General features: G+C 32.2%; 3 protein-coding genes across 5 annotated transcripts; 1 reads left to right on the forward strand and 2 right to left on the reverse strand.

Moving 5' to 3' along the window:
- Positions 1–2,283: 2,283 nt before the first annotated feature.
- On the reverse strand, positions 2,284–6,280 carry LOC134695086 (innexin unc-9-like). The gene is made up of 2 exons (XM_063556277.1): positions 6,012–6,280; positions 2,284–4,102 (listed from the first exon to the last, which is right to left on the reverse strand). The coding sequence occupies exon 2, from the start codon at positions 4,098–4,100 to the stop codon at positions 2,850–2,852; it is 1,251 nt and encodes a 416-aa protein (XP_063412347.1). The 5' UTR covers positions 4,101–4,102; positions 6,012–6,280; the 3' UTR covers positions 2,284–2,849.
- Positions 6,281–8,599: 2,319 nt separating this feature from the next.
- On the reverse strand, positions 8,600–9,909 carry LOC134694921 (innexin unc-9-like). The gene has a single exon (XM_063556030.1). It carries the CDS (start codon positions 9,907–9,909, stop codon positions 8,692–8,694), a length of 1,218 nt encoding a protein of 405 aa, XP_063412100.1. The 3' UTR covers positions 8,600–8,691.
- Positions 9,910–14,747: 4,838 nt separating this feature from the next.
- LOC134693962 (uncharacterized) lies at positions 14,748–19,617 on the forward strand. 3 transcript variants are annotated; one of them, XM_063554939.1, is made up of 2 exons: positions 14,748–14,962; positions 16,679–19,617. In XM_063554939.1, exon 2 carries the CDS (start codon positions 16,707–16,709, stop codon positions 17,925–17,927), a length of 1,221 nt encoding a protein of 406 aa, XP_063411009.1. In that variant the 5' UTR covers positions 14,748–14,962; positions 16,679–16,706; the 3' UTR covers positions 17,928–19,617. The 3 variants fall into 3 exon arrangements, with proteins under 3 accessions (XP_063411009.1, XP_063411011.1, XP_063411012.1); XM_063554941.1 differs by having other exon boundaries at positions 14,748–14,944; XM_063554942.1 differs by having other exon boundaries at positions 14,748–14,936.
- Positions 19,618–19,935: the final 318 nt, after the last annotated feature.

Here is a 19,935-nt window from a genome sequence, read left to right on the forward strand (position 1 = left end):
ATGAGATTGGTTTTTGTTTTGTTCTGACTTCTGTTTCGCTTCACGCTAGCCGAAATAATTTAATGTTGATATCAAACCCAGCACGAAATTATTTTTACAACTTTACATTAAATTTCATTTATTTTTTTAGATCAAAAGTAGATTGTGTTTGCGAAAAACACCCCCCTACCCACAAATACCGTTCCTTGAAACAGGGACTTTCTATATATTTTTTTCTTCAGATTCTACTTACATTTTTTTGTTTGCCCTGTTTCAAAATAAAGAATAGAAAATATATGCATATAATATGTCCGTCAATGAGAAAGCGACCGGTTATCATAAATCACATTTTTTTGTAACAATAAAACGAAACCTTTGGTTTTTCTTCTTATAATTTAGCGTGTATATTTGCGATAGATAATGTGTTATCGATAATCCTGAACATGCATGTAGTACTTGCCGCTGGAGATAATCGAAAACAAATAATGACCAATATGGCATCAATTATAATGTCGCTAATTTGCATTCCACAGCTGTTTCCTAATTTACAATTCATATATGTGTCAGTTTTTAACATACTACATTGCATAATATGCAATATATCAATTACGGGGAAAGGTTAAATTATAAAAATATTTATCTGAAAAATTTGTCCCCAATTGAAGCAAATTTTAAAAATTATTTTGTGTCACAAAAAAACATGAATTCAGTGAAATTACTACAAGAAATCATTCCTTTTGAATGAATTATAATTATTCACGTGAAATTATATGTTTCCGAACCCTAAAGCCGTAAACAGGCGTGAAGCTTCTGTAAAAAGGGGGGATGTGAATAAAATTCACCGAAAAACGAACGATACATAATCGAATTTTACCTGGTAAAAATAGACAAAAATCTTTAACTGCAAGACTGAAAAAAGATCTCGAGACCAGTGTCAACCTATACAAAAGAGACTGAGATTGATCTAAAACATTGAGTTATTAATTATGTATATGTAGAAATTTTCGGGCAAACTAAATTATATTTAGATATCGCCAGTAGTCGATTACTAGCTATATATAGACGTCTTGTAATGGACTTCTGATATCACCCAACGGACGGTAAACACAATAATAAAAACTAAAGAGTTTAGTATCCAAAATATTTCTTTTCCAGATTGATTGCATGGTGTTAACTCCACGTTCAGCGTTATTGTGTTGTTTTGTGTTAGTAAGTAGAGGAAGTCGGAGTGTCGGAACAGAACCAACGACCTTCGGTAGGGAAAAAAACCCAAAACTAGTAAAAAAGATTAAGAATCGAGCGCACCTGTTTTGAGCGGGGTTCGAAATCACAACCTCTGTTGAATACTTCAGCTAGTTATACTGTAGTTTGACTGCTTTGACCACTAATCCATCGAGGCACTGTTTTTCAAGAAAATATTTGCCGGTTCTCTTGACGAAGGTTTTTGACTCCCTGAGCCTCTTAGGACCCATACTTCTATAACAAATCCTATAATAAAGCCAAGAGTGATGAAAGTGGCGGTAAACACAACAGTCAGTCCATCTTTTAAAGCCATACTAGATTTTTTTGGTACTTTTGATCAAATCAAGTGAAAAAAATACTCTTTCTCATAAAATGTAGAAATTTGTCACTCTTAATTTAGGAAAACGCCGTATTCTTAACTATCTTTCTGATTTCGATTTTTTTTATATATTTTACTCATTTCTATAGTTTACAGTTTTGCTTCCACTTTTGGATTTATTGATTGATAGTTGGATGTTTAAAGTCCAGTGGCAAATAGTTCATGCGTGTTCAGGATGACTTTTGGATTTAGATTGAAGTTCTTGTAAGATTCCAATAATTTGTTACGGGTATATCATTGCAAGTCTTTGCATGCGTGTCTTAAGTAAATTCATATGTTAACCGTCTGTATGTATGCTTATAACATCTTGTTTTTTTCATAGTTTGAACTAAATATGTTTGTGTGTTGTATTCTCATAGACGTTCATCCACCTGTTCATCCACCTATATGGGTTATTATACCGGTTATCTCCCTTTCAAATTGAACATACGGGTACCAGAGTCATCCTGGTTGTCTAATATATTTGTCAGAGCCAAACAGATACTAAGTCGACAGGGAACCAGTATATATTATTACGGAAATGGATTCAGGATTTACTAAAACTGGGCGTAGTTTAAAAACTTAAAAAAAAATGTAATTTTCGATAATTTAACATGTTAAAAGCGAGGGAGATAGGAGTACAGGTGTGGCCGTGGTGTGTCGTCCGTTTTTTTCGGTGGTAATTCAAAAATACAACAGAAACATGCTTTATTAACAATTTTAATTATTTATTGGAATGCCCGATTTAACACTAATCTGGAATGATACATTTCATTCATATTTTTACAAATGATACATGTATAATCAAGAATGGAATAAGAGACAAGTCCCTAATGTTACGCAACGCATGTAATCTATAAAACAGTATATACACGCCAATGACACTATCTGATTCTAAATTAGCCAGTGACAAAACAATTAATATTTGCTATTCACATTAAAACAACTACATGTACAAGTTTTCACTTAAAAAGCTGGATGAATCATGGAAGTTCGTTTCTTACTTTGAAAACTTCATATTTCGGTCTCGTGTCATCTTTTTAGTTTACTACCAACAACGAATATTGTACTTAAAAGATAAAAAAAAAACAAGATGTAAAATTACGCTATCACAAACTCAGCTATTCTGGCATTGTTTTTAAAAAGCACCATAAAATTTAACAAGTCATGAAAATGCAACGAATACGAGAGTTAACATCTGCGTTCTTGGTCCGCGAACCATTTGGTCTGGAAGACTATGGATATGCAAATGAGTCACTTAGTGACAATGTTATGAATATTCATTATTTAGAGGCTTTTTAATGTCATCATCATCACCATTGGCGACTGGTTCCAATTCTTTGACATCTTCATTTTTTCGTGTGCTCTGTTTATTTTTGTAAATTTCCCACAGCTCTTTCACAAGGTCGGTAACGACTAGATCAGTAGAGTTTTTAGCGATCACTCGCAAAACGAAAACGCCATCGTCACGCATGTAATTTTCTGCGAACTTGGCGCAAAGTTTTTTGTCAAAGCTTGTATGAAGTAAGTTATTTATTTTCAAGTACTTTTTGCAGTACTGTGTCTTGTTGACGTTCAGCATAACCAGGTAAATCCACATGAACAAATTGTAAACAGCCAAAATGGCGATGAAGATCAACCAGAACCAAATAAAGATGAAGATTTTCTCGTTGAAAAGGTTGATGGGTAAAACACACTGTACGGTAAACCTTTGTACGTTCTGGAGTTGTCTAATCTGGAAATCGCATAGGGTAACTCTAGGAAATCTTGGTGAAGCTCTCCATGGTCTATCGCTGTTTAAATTTTCCAAAAATTCAAAACCATAAAAGCTGAATTTAGTTGAAAGGAAAGCGTTTAGGAGAAATATTTGTCCGATTGCATTAAAAACATACAAAACCTTGACGAAAAGGTAAAGTGCTACTAAATATTTTCCCGCCTTTTTGTTGCAGAAGAAACAGAAATAACGCGAGATCTGTTGTTTTGTTCTATTAATAACATTCCAGTTCCTTTCAACGTTTGAGTCTAACCATTTGTCCATAAAATTTGCCAGGGATTTAATTGATTTTTCACGATCATCTGGATTTCCAAGCTGTGACTGCTCTGCAAAATGTACGATTTTATCTAAATTAAGTCCAGATCCGCCATTGAAAATTCTCCAAACAACATTCGGAAGTTTGAATAAGAAAGCCATGAAAAGCAAAATCAATGGAACCCACTGATAATATGTAATTTCAGCATCTTGACGCTCGGAAATATTTTCCGGAATTTCGTCATACATCGGAACATAGTAGGTATTCTTCACCCAACAATGGTACTTCGTATACGCTTCCATCGAGTCTTTGAATTCTGCAGGATGCCAACATTGTATAGGGTCTTTGAAGAACTGACCGGAACTGACAGCAACCGTGAAGATGATCAACACAACGGTCGTGTAAACATGCGACATCCGATCAATCCAGTCATCATTCGGCTTCCCTCGAAGCTTCGATATCTTAGGTACAAACCCAAGAAGTTCAGACATCTCTGAAATAAGAAAACGAAAATGACTATGAGCAATAAAACACAGGGTATAAATGGGGTTAACCCTGTTAACAGAATAGAAAATGACGTGGAACCAACACTGAGTGAAAGGGGAGATAAAGTAATCATTAAAAGACGAAAGCAGGCAAAATAAGGAATAGGGAATAATTGATATGGGCAATAGTACAATCAATAGTGAATAATACTAGGCCAAAAAAGGGGAAGCAAAGGCAAAACAGAATATGATACAAAAAGAAAGGACGTCTTGCCAGACCATCATACGTCCATATATCAATTGTGTATTCGCTATAAGGGATGCTGTCTTCGGGTTTTTCCAAAAATGGAATGAACAGTAACATGTACATCAACAATAGATCTACATTGATTCTAAACAGAAATTTTTTTTCGAGACAAATTTTTGGGAATACGTTTAAGAGACAGAGATCGGTCCACACTATAATGATTTCTTGATATTTATTTCAAAATGTCAAATGTTTTGTTTCGTCGTCAAAATCGACTTTCTGTATTTATCTAATTCAAATGTCAAATGAATATATATGTTACGTAATTTTCACTATTAAAACAAAATGGTCTGCTAAAAAACACTAGTACATGTATACATAAATGATTGAATATATACATGTTGTAATCTACATTAGGATAATAAATTACTTTTATCAATTGGGTTTCCATGGAGTTTATCTACATTAAAAATAAAGAGGTATTAGCGTTACAGTTATTGTTTTGTTAAAGGAAATTTAGGAGACATGACAATTAAAAAAGTTAAATGTTATCTAACATTTATGTCTCATTGTTTGTATATAGCTTATTTAGCAATTAAAATATAAACAATTTATCAATCTATAGACTTTTGAGGATTATATTATCATGGACTGAAAATAAGAGGCTTAAAATGAAAAATTAATAGAGATTAAAACACTTAGGAAAAGACAAACGTTTTAAGATAAACAATAACAAAGGAGGACAGTAGACTAAATTTTATTTTATTTTAAAGTCACCAAGAAAACAATAAATATTATTAAATAAAAAAGAAGGGAAAAATAAAAGTATAAAGCCTCTCTTAAAAAATAAATCTGAATTTAATATAAACTGTGCGTCAATGTTTATAGATATTGACAGCAAGGAACGAATTCTATATAATGCGCAATAGGTCTCCAGTAGAATCTTAATCAAAACCAGACCCCCCTCTTTGAGTCTTTGGTAACATCATCGGTCAAAGGGAGATAATATTTGAAGTGGAAGGCAATGAACAAATTGCATCACATTTACACTTAAAATATCACGTATAAAAACGGACAATACAAATTTTGCGAGATAAAACATGGCAAGAATATATATAAATACATGTTTTTAAAAATTTAATTTGCATATAAACACCAAAGTATCAAAGGCCTATTCTATTGACTAGCGATATTGGAACTAAAAGAATAAAAAATGCATTTTAAAGTAAAATACATTGTATTTTGCCGTTCAAATTTGAAATTATCGCTATCGCAAACTTAAATTGAACAAAAAACGCCAAAAGTTTTGTGTTTTGAGTATGATATAAATTGTCCAATTTTCAATGTTCAATTAAGACAAATAGACAAAATACTGAATATAAATATGATGTAATTACACATTTACACATACTTTTTATAGATAAATTTACAAATAATAAATGTTAGCAGGAGGAGTGAGTGATTTTTTTAAACTTTGTTCAACAATGTTGTCACTAAATTTTATCACAAAATTGTTTGGATTGAACTGTAACCACCGAATCGTTGTTTTGAACACAAATACCTGATCAAATCTATAGGTACACTTTTCAAAACCCACTTTCAGCAAGTTCATTATTTTAATTTCATATACAATATTAATTTTAACTATAAATATACTGTAACAAACTTACCGTCGAAATTATTTGTGTACTTCTATAAACCACGCATATGTGTACAGATTTGGTGTGTCTCCGATTTGGTGTCAAATGACACGGTTCACTGAGCAATCAACAGGTGAAAAAAGGTGTGACCACTCACAGGGGGCCGTAACAATGCCAGTTTTACTTAATAAATATCTAATAATTAGGATAATTAGGACACAGTATAATTATGCCTTAGAAAAATTCGAAAATTAGGAAATTATTTGAAAAATTTCATATGCTCGACACAGTCTTTGTCTTTTAATGAATATTCATGAGCCTTTTGGCAATTTCACCATTTTGACATTTAAATGTGACGTACATGATAAGGTTGTTATGAATAATTATGTATGTTGTAATTTAACATGGTTATTGCTTTACCATTTCAACAATGGAATGTGTAATTGTTTGTAAAAGGTTGACTTTTATTTGAATAAAACTTTAAAATGGACGGCAAATGTAAGCTGAAACCATTTTGTTAGAATTGAAAACAAATTTTTAGTTACGCAATAAGTGGGCTTGTCCCGTCTATATTGATAACAAACTCGGAAAAAAATGAAACAAAAAAAAGAAATAAACTAACATTATAAAAGACAATACTTTTTCTTCTTCACAAAAAACAAATAAGTAGATGAATATTTATAATGAAATTCACATATCTATACTATATATATATATATGTTATTCACAATAATCTAACTACAGTAAATAGTACAATGAACAAGTTTGGAACTCTTGTTATATATAGTGATTTCAGAAATAAGTATGATATATGTCTCTGGTATAATATATAGCTTCCCCCATATAATATCATTTCCGTTTGATAACATCCCAGATTCAATTTAACATATATAATATAGATTTATATAGTGTAACAAGTAAGCCCAATTTTGATTTTTTTTTATTATATTATATATATAAAAAAGATTATATCATAAACTTTATTTTGTGCATTTCACTGATAGCAGAAGTCCATTAGACTGGACTTCTGCTGATAGTTAATCTCAGATCAAAGACCATATAACGCGTTATTTTCCCCACTAAGTTCAACTATAGTGCATAATATAATTTTCAAAAACAGTAACAGTTTTCTAGGAAAATAAAGATATTTAAGAAAAAGGAGTTCATTTTCTTGCGGCGTTCCATGACCAATTCTTCCTTGATCTAGGAGCTTGAAATGACTCACAGATTTAAAAAAAGTGTCGATCCCAGGCAATTTTTGTGTACGAAGGGAGATAAGTCAATCCGAAAATAAAGACATAATCGATTTTTACTCCTAATTACGTCCCTTGTAACCTGAAACAAAATTGATATTGATTTATAAATTAATAAAGCTTTTCTCAACACCAACTAACTACATAGGTACAGAGGAAATACGTAAACATTACATTAAAACACAAGTATTAACATATATAATATACAAAAAACAAAACAAAAAAAAAAACAAAAAACGATTCAAAATTTACCCATGAGGATCTCAATCGCTTATTTATTTATAAACGTGCAAAAAATTATGAGATGCTCATATCTGTCCTATTAAACAACCGTGCGAGGGCTTTATAGCCAGTCTTTTATATACATTTTGTTTTATTGAATTAATTGTTAAAGGCTTCTTTTTCATGTATTGTATGTTTTTTATGTGTGTATTATGTTTGCATAAAAACCTATCAGGGTTTTTACTTTTTGCAATAAAGATATTTAAAATATAATTTTTCTTTCTCTCTTCTTTAAAATGTGAACTATTCATAATGTAATGGAATTCATCTCCAAACGTCTATATATTACATACACTTTCTATTTGTCCTTTTTACAAGACCCATCTTCCAAGTTGATGACAACTCATTTGATTACGTCAAGTATTGCATTTTTGAATTTCTTGCATTAATTTAATTTCAACTTTTTTATTTTTGTTATGCATATGAGCATAGAAAGACGCATCTTGAACTTTGTGATACTATAATTTCTTCACTGCTTCGCTATTCTTCTTTAAAACAGTTTTTATCTACTACTAACCTGGTAATCTGCTAGTTGTTGTAAATAGTCTATTAAGCAAATACAAAATTAACTTACAAGTTACAAGCTTGCATTGTGCAGTGGCGGATCCAGATTTTTCACAAGTGGGGGCCCACTGACTGTCTAAGAGAGGCCCCGTTCCCGTCACGCTTTAGTGATACCTTATACAAAGTATAACCAACCAAAACTTTCCTGTAAAAGAGGGCACGGGATCCCTACCCACTATATCCGCATCTGCTGTTTGTATATCTTATGCAAATATTTTCAAATATATATAAAAGTATATATGAATATTCATTTTAAATTTTTGGCCTTAAAACATAGTGTGTAAAATCTTTGGCCTTTCCCCCCCTGGTAATCTGCTCAGAAGTTGTTGTCGTGCATATACTATTTAGCAAAACAAACTTAAACGTTACAAGCATCCTCTGAACGTATCTCATATGCAAACAACTTAAATATGAATATTCATTTTTCAAATTGTGCCTTAACATCTGGAATCAAGTTTTTGTCATTTTTGATTATCCCTGGTAACCGATTTTGTTGTTATACACTTCCTAATCAGCAAAACAAACTTATCCTTTATTATTCTATTAACTGACAAGTTACAAGCATGCACTGAACGTATCTCATATGCAAATAACTAAAATATGAATATTCATTATGCAAGGTTTGCCTTAACTTCTGGAATCAGTTCTTTAGCATTGTCATTCTTCTTGGTATTCTGCTTGTTTTTGTACATCATCCATAGCTCTTTAACAAGATCGGAGACTACCATTTCAGTAGAATTCTTTGCCACAAGCCGCAGCATGAATACGCCATCATCACGCATATAATATTCAGCAAACTTTATGCATAGCTTTTTATCAAAGCTAGTATGAAGCTCATTGTTAATTTTTAAGTACTTTTTGCAGTATTGTATCTTAACGGCTTTAAGCACAGCAATGTAAATCCACACGAAAAGATTAAAAACTGCCAAAGAAGCAATGAAAATCAACCAAAACCATATAAAAATAAAGATTTTCTCGTTGAAAAGGTTGATTGGTAGGACACATTGTACTGAGTACCTAAGTTCATTCTGCAGCAACCTAATTTTAAAGTCACAAAGAGTCACCCGGGGAAATCTTGGCGATTCCTTCCATGGATTTTTGCTGTAAAGATTTTCCAAAAACTCAAAACCATAAAAATTGAATCTGGTAGCGAGGAAAGCGTTTAAGAGAAATAACTGTCCGATGGCGTTTAAGGCGTACAGGACCTTAACAAAAAGATAGAGGGTTACCAAATATCTTCCCGCCTTTTTGTTACAAAAGAAAAACAGGTATCGCGAGCATTGTTGTTTGGTTCTATTCAAAACACTCCAATTTGTTTCTTTAGTTGCTTCTAACCATTTGTCAATAAAAACAGCAATAAATTTGATAGTCTCTTTTCGATCTTCTGGTGATCCTAATTGTGACTCCTCGGCAAGACCAACAATTTTATCTAAATTAAGACCAGATCCACCACTAAATATTCTCCAGACAACATTCGGAAGCTTAAACAGCAACGCCATGAACAGTAATATTAATGGAACCCATTGATAATATGTTATTTCAGCGTCTTGGCGAGTTGTGATATCTGGAGGGATTTCATTATACATCGGAACATAATACGTATTTTTAACCCAACAGTTATAAGTAGTGTATGATTCCATAGAGCCTTTAAATTCTGCCGGATGCCAACATTGTATCGGATCTTTGAAAAATTGACCGGAACTGACGGCAACCGTAAAGATGATTAAGATCACTGTTGTATAGACATGTGACATCCGATCAATCCAATCATCATTCGGCTTCCCTCGAAGCTGGGAAAACGAAGGTAAAGTCCCGAGGAGTTGCGACATTTCTGAAACGAGAAGAAAACACATTGAAGTTTCACATTTCATATATAGAATCGGGACTTGACATATTAATTGTAGAGACACATAGTATTGTGGTAGACAGTATGTTACCTTCTAGATGTCGTTTGGCTATTTGTGGCTTTGGGGGTTGCTGTCTCATTGACATTTGCATCACATTACCGTTTATGTACTAGTATGCTGTTTAGGAAGACAATACATTGTCTTATCGGGGCCTTTTATAGCTGACTATGCGGTATTGGCTTTGCTCATTGTTGAAGGCCGTAGATGGTACGGTGACATATAGTTGTTAATGTTTGTGTCATTTTGGTCTTTTGTGGATAGTTGTCTCATTGGCAATCATACCATATCTTCTTTTTTTACAAAAAAAATATATATGCGTACCCTTTTGGGACACGTGAGATGACCCGATTTTTGATTAGGTTCGAGTCGCTCAGTCTTTAGTTTTCTACATTATATTTTTAAGCAGTTTTTTCTTTCGTCTTTCTTATTGCCATGGAATTGTCAATATTTGTTTGAACGTCCATTTTGTATCTTTTGCCTTTTTTTCCCCCAGTTTATCGTCCTAAACATGCATTATATATTTGCCACTGAACGCGAAGCAGCTAAGAATCAATCAATATTTTAGTTTAGGGTTAGATAATGGACAGAGTCAGTAATAACTGAAGGTCAATTCAATGGATAATTTTTAAGGTAGGGCTAGGGTTCAATTTTGGTACGGATTGAGTTTTGTCATCTTTTTGACCGAAATGAGATAAAGACTCCGTGTTGAAGGCCTTACATTGACCTATAATAGTTTACTTTTATAAATTGTTATTTGGATGGAGAGTTGTCTCATTGGCACTCACACCACATCTTCCTATATCTAAGCATAGGATAAGGATAAGGGCTAAACAAAATAATTTTACTCAATTGTGACACGGTACCCTCCCACAAGGCAATGTGTATTTAACTATCCGTTGCCTTAAGACGTTAAATGAATATGTTTTCTTTGTTTCGTTTACACTCTTATCACATCTTCTTACTTCTTTATAAGCAATAGGAAAAAATATATTTCTTCCACGAAAATTCTATTTGGTCCTCGGAATTTCAAATATTCGTTCCCTTATTATGTTTTACTGCCACACCCTAAGCATGTTCTTATATCAAATACTGCAACATGATAACTATGGTTTTACATGTACATCTTTACACTTCGAATTTCTAGCTATGCGTGCCAACTTATGTCGGATTTAGTAATCTAGAGTGTCAAATTGATAAATGACGTCCGTTGCATCGTTCGTACAGTGCATTATATGAAGATACTGCTTTTGTTTTTGCACAAGATTATGCAATAGCTGCAAGTGGTTTGAGTATTGTGTTATTCAATTATATTTATCACACAAAAATGCATGATAATTACTAGATGCAATTTTCATAACAATATCTTTGTCTGTACCAATTATTTTTTCTTCAATCAGATAAATATGATATTTGTAGTTATTGTTACATAATATGTACAAAACAAATAATCATAAATAATTTTATTTACGACAGCATGCTTCCGGTTACTGATGAAAGACATTCCAATGACGGATAAGTACTTTAGGACAAAACTGAGTAAGGAGGAGAAACAATATATATGAACTATTCTGAGTTGAATCTGTATCTGTGCCGAAAATCACAAAAACAAACGCAAAATCGAACATTGATATACAAAAACATAGAAGTATACAAACAAATACATAATTTCATTTTGTAATTTCGTGGCTTTTTATAACAGACTATGCAATATGGGTTTTGCTCATTTTTGAATGCCGTACTTTGACCTATAGATAATAACTTATGTGTCATTTTAGTCACTTGTGGAGAATTGTCTCAATGGCAATTATACCACATCTTCTAGTTTTATTGTGTATAGAGTCTGATTTTCCCCGACAGGATACCATTCCCCCTTTGACGAATATTGCTTATATCCCCCTAAAACAACAGACATGAAAGCGAAATCTACACGTTCCTTCATAAAGACGTCTATGGAAGATAGGACAGGAAACCTTAAATTTGTTTTTCTTGTGTGTGTCTTTTTTATGTAAGTGGTATGATGGTATTGTACTTTTTAATTGCATGTTGTACAATGCATTTGATTTGATTGATTGATATTCTATGTTTTAACGTCACGTTTAAGCACCACTTCTGGGCTACTAGTATTTCATGACGGCCAGTTTTCATGGATGGAGGTCAGGAAGCTGGAGTGACCGGAAATAACCACCGACATCCGAAAGAAAAACTGACAATCCAAGTCAATTAAGATTGGAGTCGAGTGCACCTGCACTGATGCCCCACAGTGAATTTAATCCCTTTATGGGTGTAACTAGTTGTTACAGTTATGAATTATAGTGTCTTTTTTTCCAAAGTAAAATGTTTCAGTAAGATACTGCGCAGTATTTGTCAGTCACCAGATATTTACTTAAGCGACATCCATTTTCTTTTTGGAGGGAAGAGGGAGGTATACAGCTTTGATCTATAAAAAAATAGTATGATAACAAAAGAGACAGATTTCCACCATGTTCCAAATAACGTCGAAATAAGCAACTGTAAATCTATAATTCGAACTCTTAATGTGGTACCTAACACTACAGGGAGATAACTGTGTAAAATCTTCTAAATGTTTTAATTACGTTGTATTTCAAGTGGAAATAAAGCTGCTCAATGATCAAAATAAGTGTTTATCAAACTGCTTTATAACCACTATAACGGTTGGTTAAAATTTTTTGAATTTTTGATATTTTTGTCAAAGGGTCAAAGTTAATATCATGTCAAAATTTTATGAAAATTAAACGAGCCAAATTAATTTTAGTAAAAGTGTTGGGTACCACCTTAACAAACGTATACATTATATGCCTTACAATTTGTTATTGAATTGAAATGCTAAATGTCTTAAATATATGAAGATTGTTTTCTATTAAAAATGACATAGTTGATATCAAGTAACGTTGGTGCAGATTTTTCCAATATGATTTAAATCTACATTAAGAGCAACTTACCACTGAATAATATTATGAAATTATATTACTTCACTTATTCCGTTAAAACAAACTTCTTTAACAATGTTTCTATATGTATGATAACAAAAGATGAATTTTTAATATCAAGGGCAAGACAAATAAACATCTGGTAATTAAGAAACCAGTATGCACGTGCAGTGTCCTATAAATAAACAACTGTCTGCTTAGCGTTTTTACAAAATTATCTCTATTTTTTTATAGGCCAATCATAGACACTGGAACTTTTCTTTTATGCTGTTGTTCATATGAACAGTTGTACACGACCTGAATGCTGGTTTTGAATTTGATTTTAATTTTGAAAGATGCATCGAATATTTTTCAAATTCAAAATCAAAATCAAAATTGGTTTATTAACCCAATAAAATGACACAGAAACAGCCATTTGCATCATGTTTAAGTCATATAATAAAACGGACATACTTAACTGTTTTAAATAAAACCTTCCCCTTAATATAACACTGATATACTGATTGGTAACGATTGATCTCAACAATTAGAATGGGGAGAGAATCATTTCACCGATACCATAGAAAGAGGGATTTCACGTTTTACAATGAATAACATATTATTTGAAATGTAAAATAACATAATCCCCGAACTTCAAAAAATAAAAATTCAATGCCCCTGTTAATTAATTGCAAAATCAAAATCTCAAACTCATCAAACTCATGAAAAACTACTGTCATATTCTTGACTTGGGACGGACATTTCCCTGTGTTTACATATATAAGCAAGTTACGCAACTTATTAACATGTTTGAGAGAATTAGTTGTATACAATATTTACAAAATGTTAAAAAGAAATGATACATTGTTTTTGACATTGTCCAAATTGAGAATATTTCTTACCTAAAGGATCTTAGATTTGGTAATATTTTAAAGACATTTTCGAGGAACTTTTCCTTTACATTATAATACAATGCAAAAATGAAAAGACAACGAGCTTCATCTACAAGTATTTGAAAGGATAGAAAGAAAGCTCCCCTCGATTTAAAAGAATTTCTTGGGATGTTCTCCAAGAGTTACCGGACTTTAGCAGTAGGATTTTTACACATGTCCCTTTATACCAGCCTTTGTAAAGTGCGTTTGGACCAATTTACCAACAATCTTAATACTATTATTGGCATTGTTAAAAGTAAATTCCCTTTCAATTTTAGATATTATATGATTTAACATTTATGATACTGTTACATGAAAAGAATTAAGACAACTGTTATCAATCAACAAGTCACAAAAATACTGAACTCTGAGGAAAATTCAAAAAAGAAAGTCACTAATCAAATGGCAAAATAAAAAAACCTCAAACACATCCTGCATTTTATATAATTTACACAACATTTGGGTAAGGAAAACGGCTTAAGTTATAGAACAGAAAAGAAGAATTCATCTATTTGGCCATGGCCATGCATAACATGTATACAGGGGCATAACTGCAGACCGATAGAAGTGACGCCACCAAAATTTGATCTAGATATTTTTTTGATAATAAGCATTGTGCATAAATCTCATAACATTTGGTTTAAGCAAACTAAGAGAATGAGAACTTATTTAAGACGAATGTACGGACGTACCATACTTATGGATACATGAGATAAGGGCAATACTTTATGCCCCGCCACAAAAGCCCAAATAATTTAAAAATAACATAGTAGTAGTACAACTATTTTCAGTTGTAAATATATGTGTATTATACCATTCAATGCAATTCAAATACAAAATCAACAATATAAGACACGTAACTTCCCGTAATATAATCTACACACTATCATACATGTGTCAAGAGGAAAAGATTCATAAGTGTTCTGCTAGATTTTAAACTTCATCGTTACCTGATTGAGATTACTATTTTTAGAATGGGAAACACTTGAAAAGTGGTGTCTTTTTAAATGAAAAGTTAAACATTTGTGTTGAAGGACACATGATTTTTTTGACAGAATTCACAATCTAGGAGGAAGTTGTTTATAAGCAAGTGAGCAAGTAATGTAATAATATTAGGTATGTATTAAGTACTCGATATATTTGTCGTCGTAAAAGTAACGAAAGTAGTGTACTAGTATTCATATTTATTTGTTTAAAAGAAATGCGTTTCAAGTGGTCATGGTAGTCTTTTAAATAAATAATGATTGATTGAAAATATCCCTTTGGTATCGTATCGTATGAATTCACCATTAATTTTAAGGTGTACTTTATGTAGGATACTGTTTTCGTTGTTACAACTTAATATTATACAGTTGTAAGACTTGCTGACCAAATATCGCACTTATTTACATATTTATCACATGTCTTAGTTGCAAATCAGTTGCTTCATGATTGTAAAAACCGAAATTTTTGAAATTTTTCTTGTTTAAAAAAAATGAAGTACAGGAAGTATTAATTCGAATCAATAGGGTGAAAACCTGTACAACTATGATAACTTATGAAAACAAACATCCGTTTTGATACTTGAGGTCAAAGTGTCAAATGAAATACACACGCTTTATAAATAAAATACATTAAGTTTTTAAGCGACATATACTAGTATTTACATAAAATTCAATCAATCAATAAATCAATCAATCAATCAATCAATCAATCAGTTTGTGTTTTATCTATCAGCTCATAGACGTTATTCCGTCATGTGACTGCGACGTCATCAACGTTTTCGTGATTTACACTGGCTTGTAATAGAATTTGGAATTGAATTATAAAAATTATTGTAATATTTTTTCTGTCTATTCGAAATAACATAAAAAATGTTGTACACACTTTGAAATACAGGTTACACAGGTTATTAAGTATGCACCACATTATTTATGTTATTTCTTCAGACTGAAAAAAATATTACGCTCATTCCCGGCTTGCATCAATTTATAATAGGTTAAATTTATAGGAGCATGTAAATATATAATGGTTAAAACAGAAAAGCCAGTTTTGAACATTAGCTTCAGTACATTTACTTCATGAACGACAAATATTTTATTGACGAAGTCCTCAGATGAAACAAACAAAACGACAAAAAAGAAAAAAAACAATACCAAAAAGTATATATACTTTGCTACTTTACAAATCAGTTCTTAATTTGTCAATATTCAATTATGACGTCATAATTTCTTGCTTCGCACCGACTTTGCTAATACGTGGTCAAACAAAAAAACCCATACAGTCCCTATTCAAGGTGGTACATAACACTGAAGGGAAATAACTCTGTAACAATCAACTGGAAGTTTTATCACGTTGTTTTGTTCAGGAAATATAAAACTTCTCAATGATAAAATTTAGTGTCTATCAAACTGCCAAGTATCAAATAAGATATTTCCGACAAAGTGCGTGGTTCAAAGTTTTTGAAAATGTTATATTTTGTCAAAGGTTCAAAGTAAATATTTTGTCAAAATTTTATGAAAATTAAATGATCAAACTTATCTTTTAAGGTCAAGATGTTTGTCACCATCTTAAATGTTTTTTTTTTGTTTCTTGAGTAAATGAAAGGATTTTTGGATATGTGTTTGCAGCTTGGTTGCAATTTTTTTTTAAACTATAATTTTCACTTAAGTGCTGTTTGATTATTTAAACTTTCAATTATATAAAAATGACATTGACATTTCAAGCTTATCATTGGAAATGTGTTGAAACTATTATAATCAAAGATCAATGGAGTGCGCACATATAGGAGTAACTCACACTGTTTTAGAGTTCTTGTAACCACATACAAAGACAAATGTTTTAATATTTCAGTTAAAGAGTCGCCGTTATCTAAGCAAGTATGGATTACAACTGGAAATTAGTCTTAATTGTTACTGTCTTGCTATATGCCGGAAGTAAGAACAGCAGCGCAAAGCAATCTCCAGTTCCAATTAAACATTTTACACCGGAAGAAATGACACCTATCTTTGAAGTGATGCGCATGTACGGGGAACTTGAAAGAAACAAAGTCAACAATAAAATTAATCAACATCTTCTTATTTCAATTGTGTCCGATGACGAAATTGACCAAGCCAAAAATTGGGGAGGATCGTTTCCGAAACAGTTTAATAAAGAACAGAGACTTCGTTTTCTCCTGAACGAACGTGACCACGGACAAAAAGATCTCAATCCCGACCGGGAGCTACACGGTGAAGTAAAAGCTCTTTACTCTGATCAGATTAAAACATTGATGAATGACTTCAAAAACAACCAAAAGACAAAATATAAATATCCAATTGTATTGGTTTATTCTCATTACATACCCTGTGCGGGGGTACCACAATTGGGCTACTCATGCTCAGAAGAGCTGATGAACTATGCAAAAGGAAACATAACTAATTTTATCATGCTTGTAGCTTATTCGACCACTTTTAAGAACACTAACGAAAAGAGATCGTTCGATTACATGAGAAAAGGAGGAATAAATGCATTTATGCGTATGCCTGATGGTTCATATACCCATACATTAAAAGTTAACCCTTCAACCAGCATAGATGTCATAACGAGAACATTTCAAAGGGAAGCATATGTTTGTATATCAAAATGTTTCACGAATTATCAAAAGGATAGAGTGGCAATCACAACATATTTCATAAATTATTTAACATACCAGTGTATTTCTAAATCAAGAGCCACCGGTCTGTTTACGGAATTATCAAAAAATCAACTGAAAGCATGTCTTAAAGAAAAACTTGATAAAAACGTTGGAGACAACAGTGTACAGAGCAGTAAGAAAAACACAGAATCGATTCAATATACAAACTCATATTTTCAACTTTGTTTTAACCGGTCAATCGAAGTTTCTCCTGGTTTGGGTAGACCACGTTCTAATCTTGATGAACCTGACTGGGAGCCGAGTCAGAATCGTAACTGGAATAAAATCTACACTCTTCCTGGACCTAGGAGGAATAAAGATAAGCTGTCAAGAATGGTGTGTGAAAACAAGATTGACTCAAAGAAGTCACTTTTGGAAAAGAACAAAAAGCCGAGAAATAAATGGTATGCGTCAATGAAATCATGAAAATTGCACAAGACTCACTCGAAAAAAGATTATGACTATTATGCATTTGAACCTCTCATGGGTGTAATTTGAGCTGAATAAAGAATTTGATATAAAAGCAATTGCACATTTTACTAGAAGTTCATTAGTCTTTTTATTCTTATTTAGTAAGAAGCAGGACATTAACATGCTCACATGTTCAGGATAGCTTTACAATCAAGGAGGATGAAACAGATATTCTCCTAGGGTGTAAAATCATTAATAAGTTAATAACCTAAGATTTTTTTTCAATATTCCAGATACTTACAATTTTTTTTGCACACAAACAACCAGGAACATAATTTTAATATTAAATTCTAATTCTGTAGAACATATGAGAATTATTTTGCTCCTTTTTCAACAGTCATTGGAACTGATCCCAGGAGTCGGTTAGAATTTTAAGTTCATTGTTTCGTGTATATCACAAACACCTTCATGCTACTTTAGCTTATCCTTTCTTTATCACAACACGATTCGTTCTGTAGCATTCTCATTAACAACACAAAGTGTTCTTTAACATTGTCACGAACAACACGATGCGTTCTTTAGCATTGTCACGAACAACACGATGCATTGTTTAGCATTGTAACGAACAACAAGATGCGTTCTGTAGCATTGTCATGAACACCAAAATGCGTTCTGTAGCATTGCCACGAACAAAAAGATCAGTTCTGTAGCTTTGTCACGAACAACACGATGTGTTTTTTTGCATTGTCACGAACAACAAGATGCGTTCTATAGCATTGTCAAGAACGACAAGATTAGTTCTGTACACTGCTTTGTCACGAACATCACGATGTGTTCTTTAGCATTGTCACGAACAACAAGATGCGTTCTATAGCATTGTCACGAATTGCACTTACAGTCATAGCTGTTGTGTTTATATAGTTGTGCAGCATAAGTGACTTTATGGTACAATGAAACTAAGACTGAATTTTAATTGTATTCAGTCTTGTGTTATCATGTGTTGTAAATTTTAGAAATATGTAGAAATTAGTTATGTAAGGTACATATGTGATTATCTAACTTGAAACTCTTTTGGAATTTTGTATTTGATAAGGGGGCGCTACTCCAAGCACATGTTTTAATATCCAGTCTCTTTTCCGAATTAGCTGCCAAAGGAAGAACACACAGAAATTTGGTGATATTCACTTTCATATGATATTTTTAATCTCCTCCCCCTTACCCTTCTTCCACCTTGAAAAGAGGTTTGTTAATTGTTGAATGGAATAAGGACAATAAGAGTGGTATCTGGGGCGGTATCCGCTCCCAAAAGTTGAAATGTTACACTATTATTAACAAATTTATAGTCAAGGGGACTCTTAGTTGATTGACTTTTCAAAAAATTCTATTTCAATAATTGATGGCATTTGTCTTTTCATTTATTACATAATATGCTCATTGGTTCAGACCTTAATGAAAGTATTATATATTTAAATTCATAATTGGTACTTATAATTGTAGTATATACTAGAACACACCCGTGATTAATTATTTGAAAAACAAAAGGTCCTGGAATGGAGTATTTTTTAATCAACAGCATTGTCCTATATATTAGTTATTAAATAAAGTTGAATTCTTTGATTCGCTGTTTTACGTCATGCACGCTAACAAATTAAAAACTGTACCTTTACGCCTTATTTTTTAGTCCAGTTTTTTAGTATTCTTATTGTTATCTTAGAAAGTCTTACTGATTTAAATACTACAATAGACCTGTAACACTTTGACAATTTCGTAGTGTCAACCCTGTGATTATGAACTGTCTATATAGCATATCAATCCTGAATAAGCATATTAATCCTGAATACACCGTTTGCTGGTGCGCCTGTCAGATGCGGAACGTACAGATAAGGTACATAGGTAACAGGTGAATATGCTATTGGTATCGGTATCGGACTTGACCCGGAACTTCTTAATTATTGGCAATATTAATTACGTGGAAAACAAAAGGGCCTGGAGTGGTGTAATTTTTAATCTACACCTTTGTACT

Source organism: Mytilus trossulus, chromosome 13 (genome assembly GCF_036588685.1).
Source record: "Mytilus trossulus isolate FHL-02 chromosome 13, PNRI_Mtr1.1.1.hap1, whole genome shotgun sequence".
Classification (NCBI taxonomy): Eukaryota; Metazoa; Mollusca; class Bivalvia; order Mytilida; family Mytilidae; genus Mytilus; species Mytilus trossulus.

Bases quoted from the DNA above. Each gene is read 5' to 3' on its own strand.
- LOC134695086 (XM_063556277.1), bottom strand. From the start codon at position 4,100: ATGTCTGAACTTCTTGGGTTTGTACCTAAGATATCGAAGCTTCGAGGG.
- LOC134694921 (XM_063556030.1), bottom strand. From the start codon at position 9,909: ATGTCGCAACTCCTCGGGACTTTACCTTCGTTTTCCCAGCTTCGAGGG.
- LOC134693962 (XM_063554939.1), top strand. From the start codon at position 16,707: ATGGATTACAACTGGAAATTAGTCTTAATTGTTACTGTCTTGCTATAT.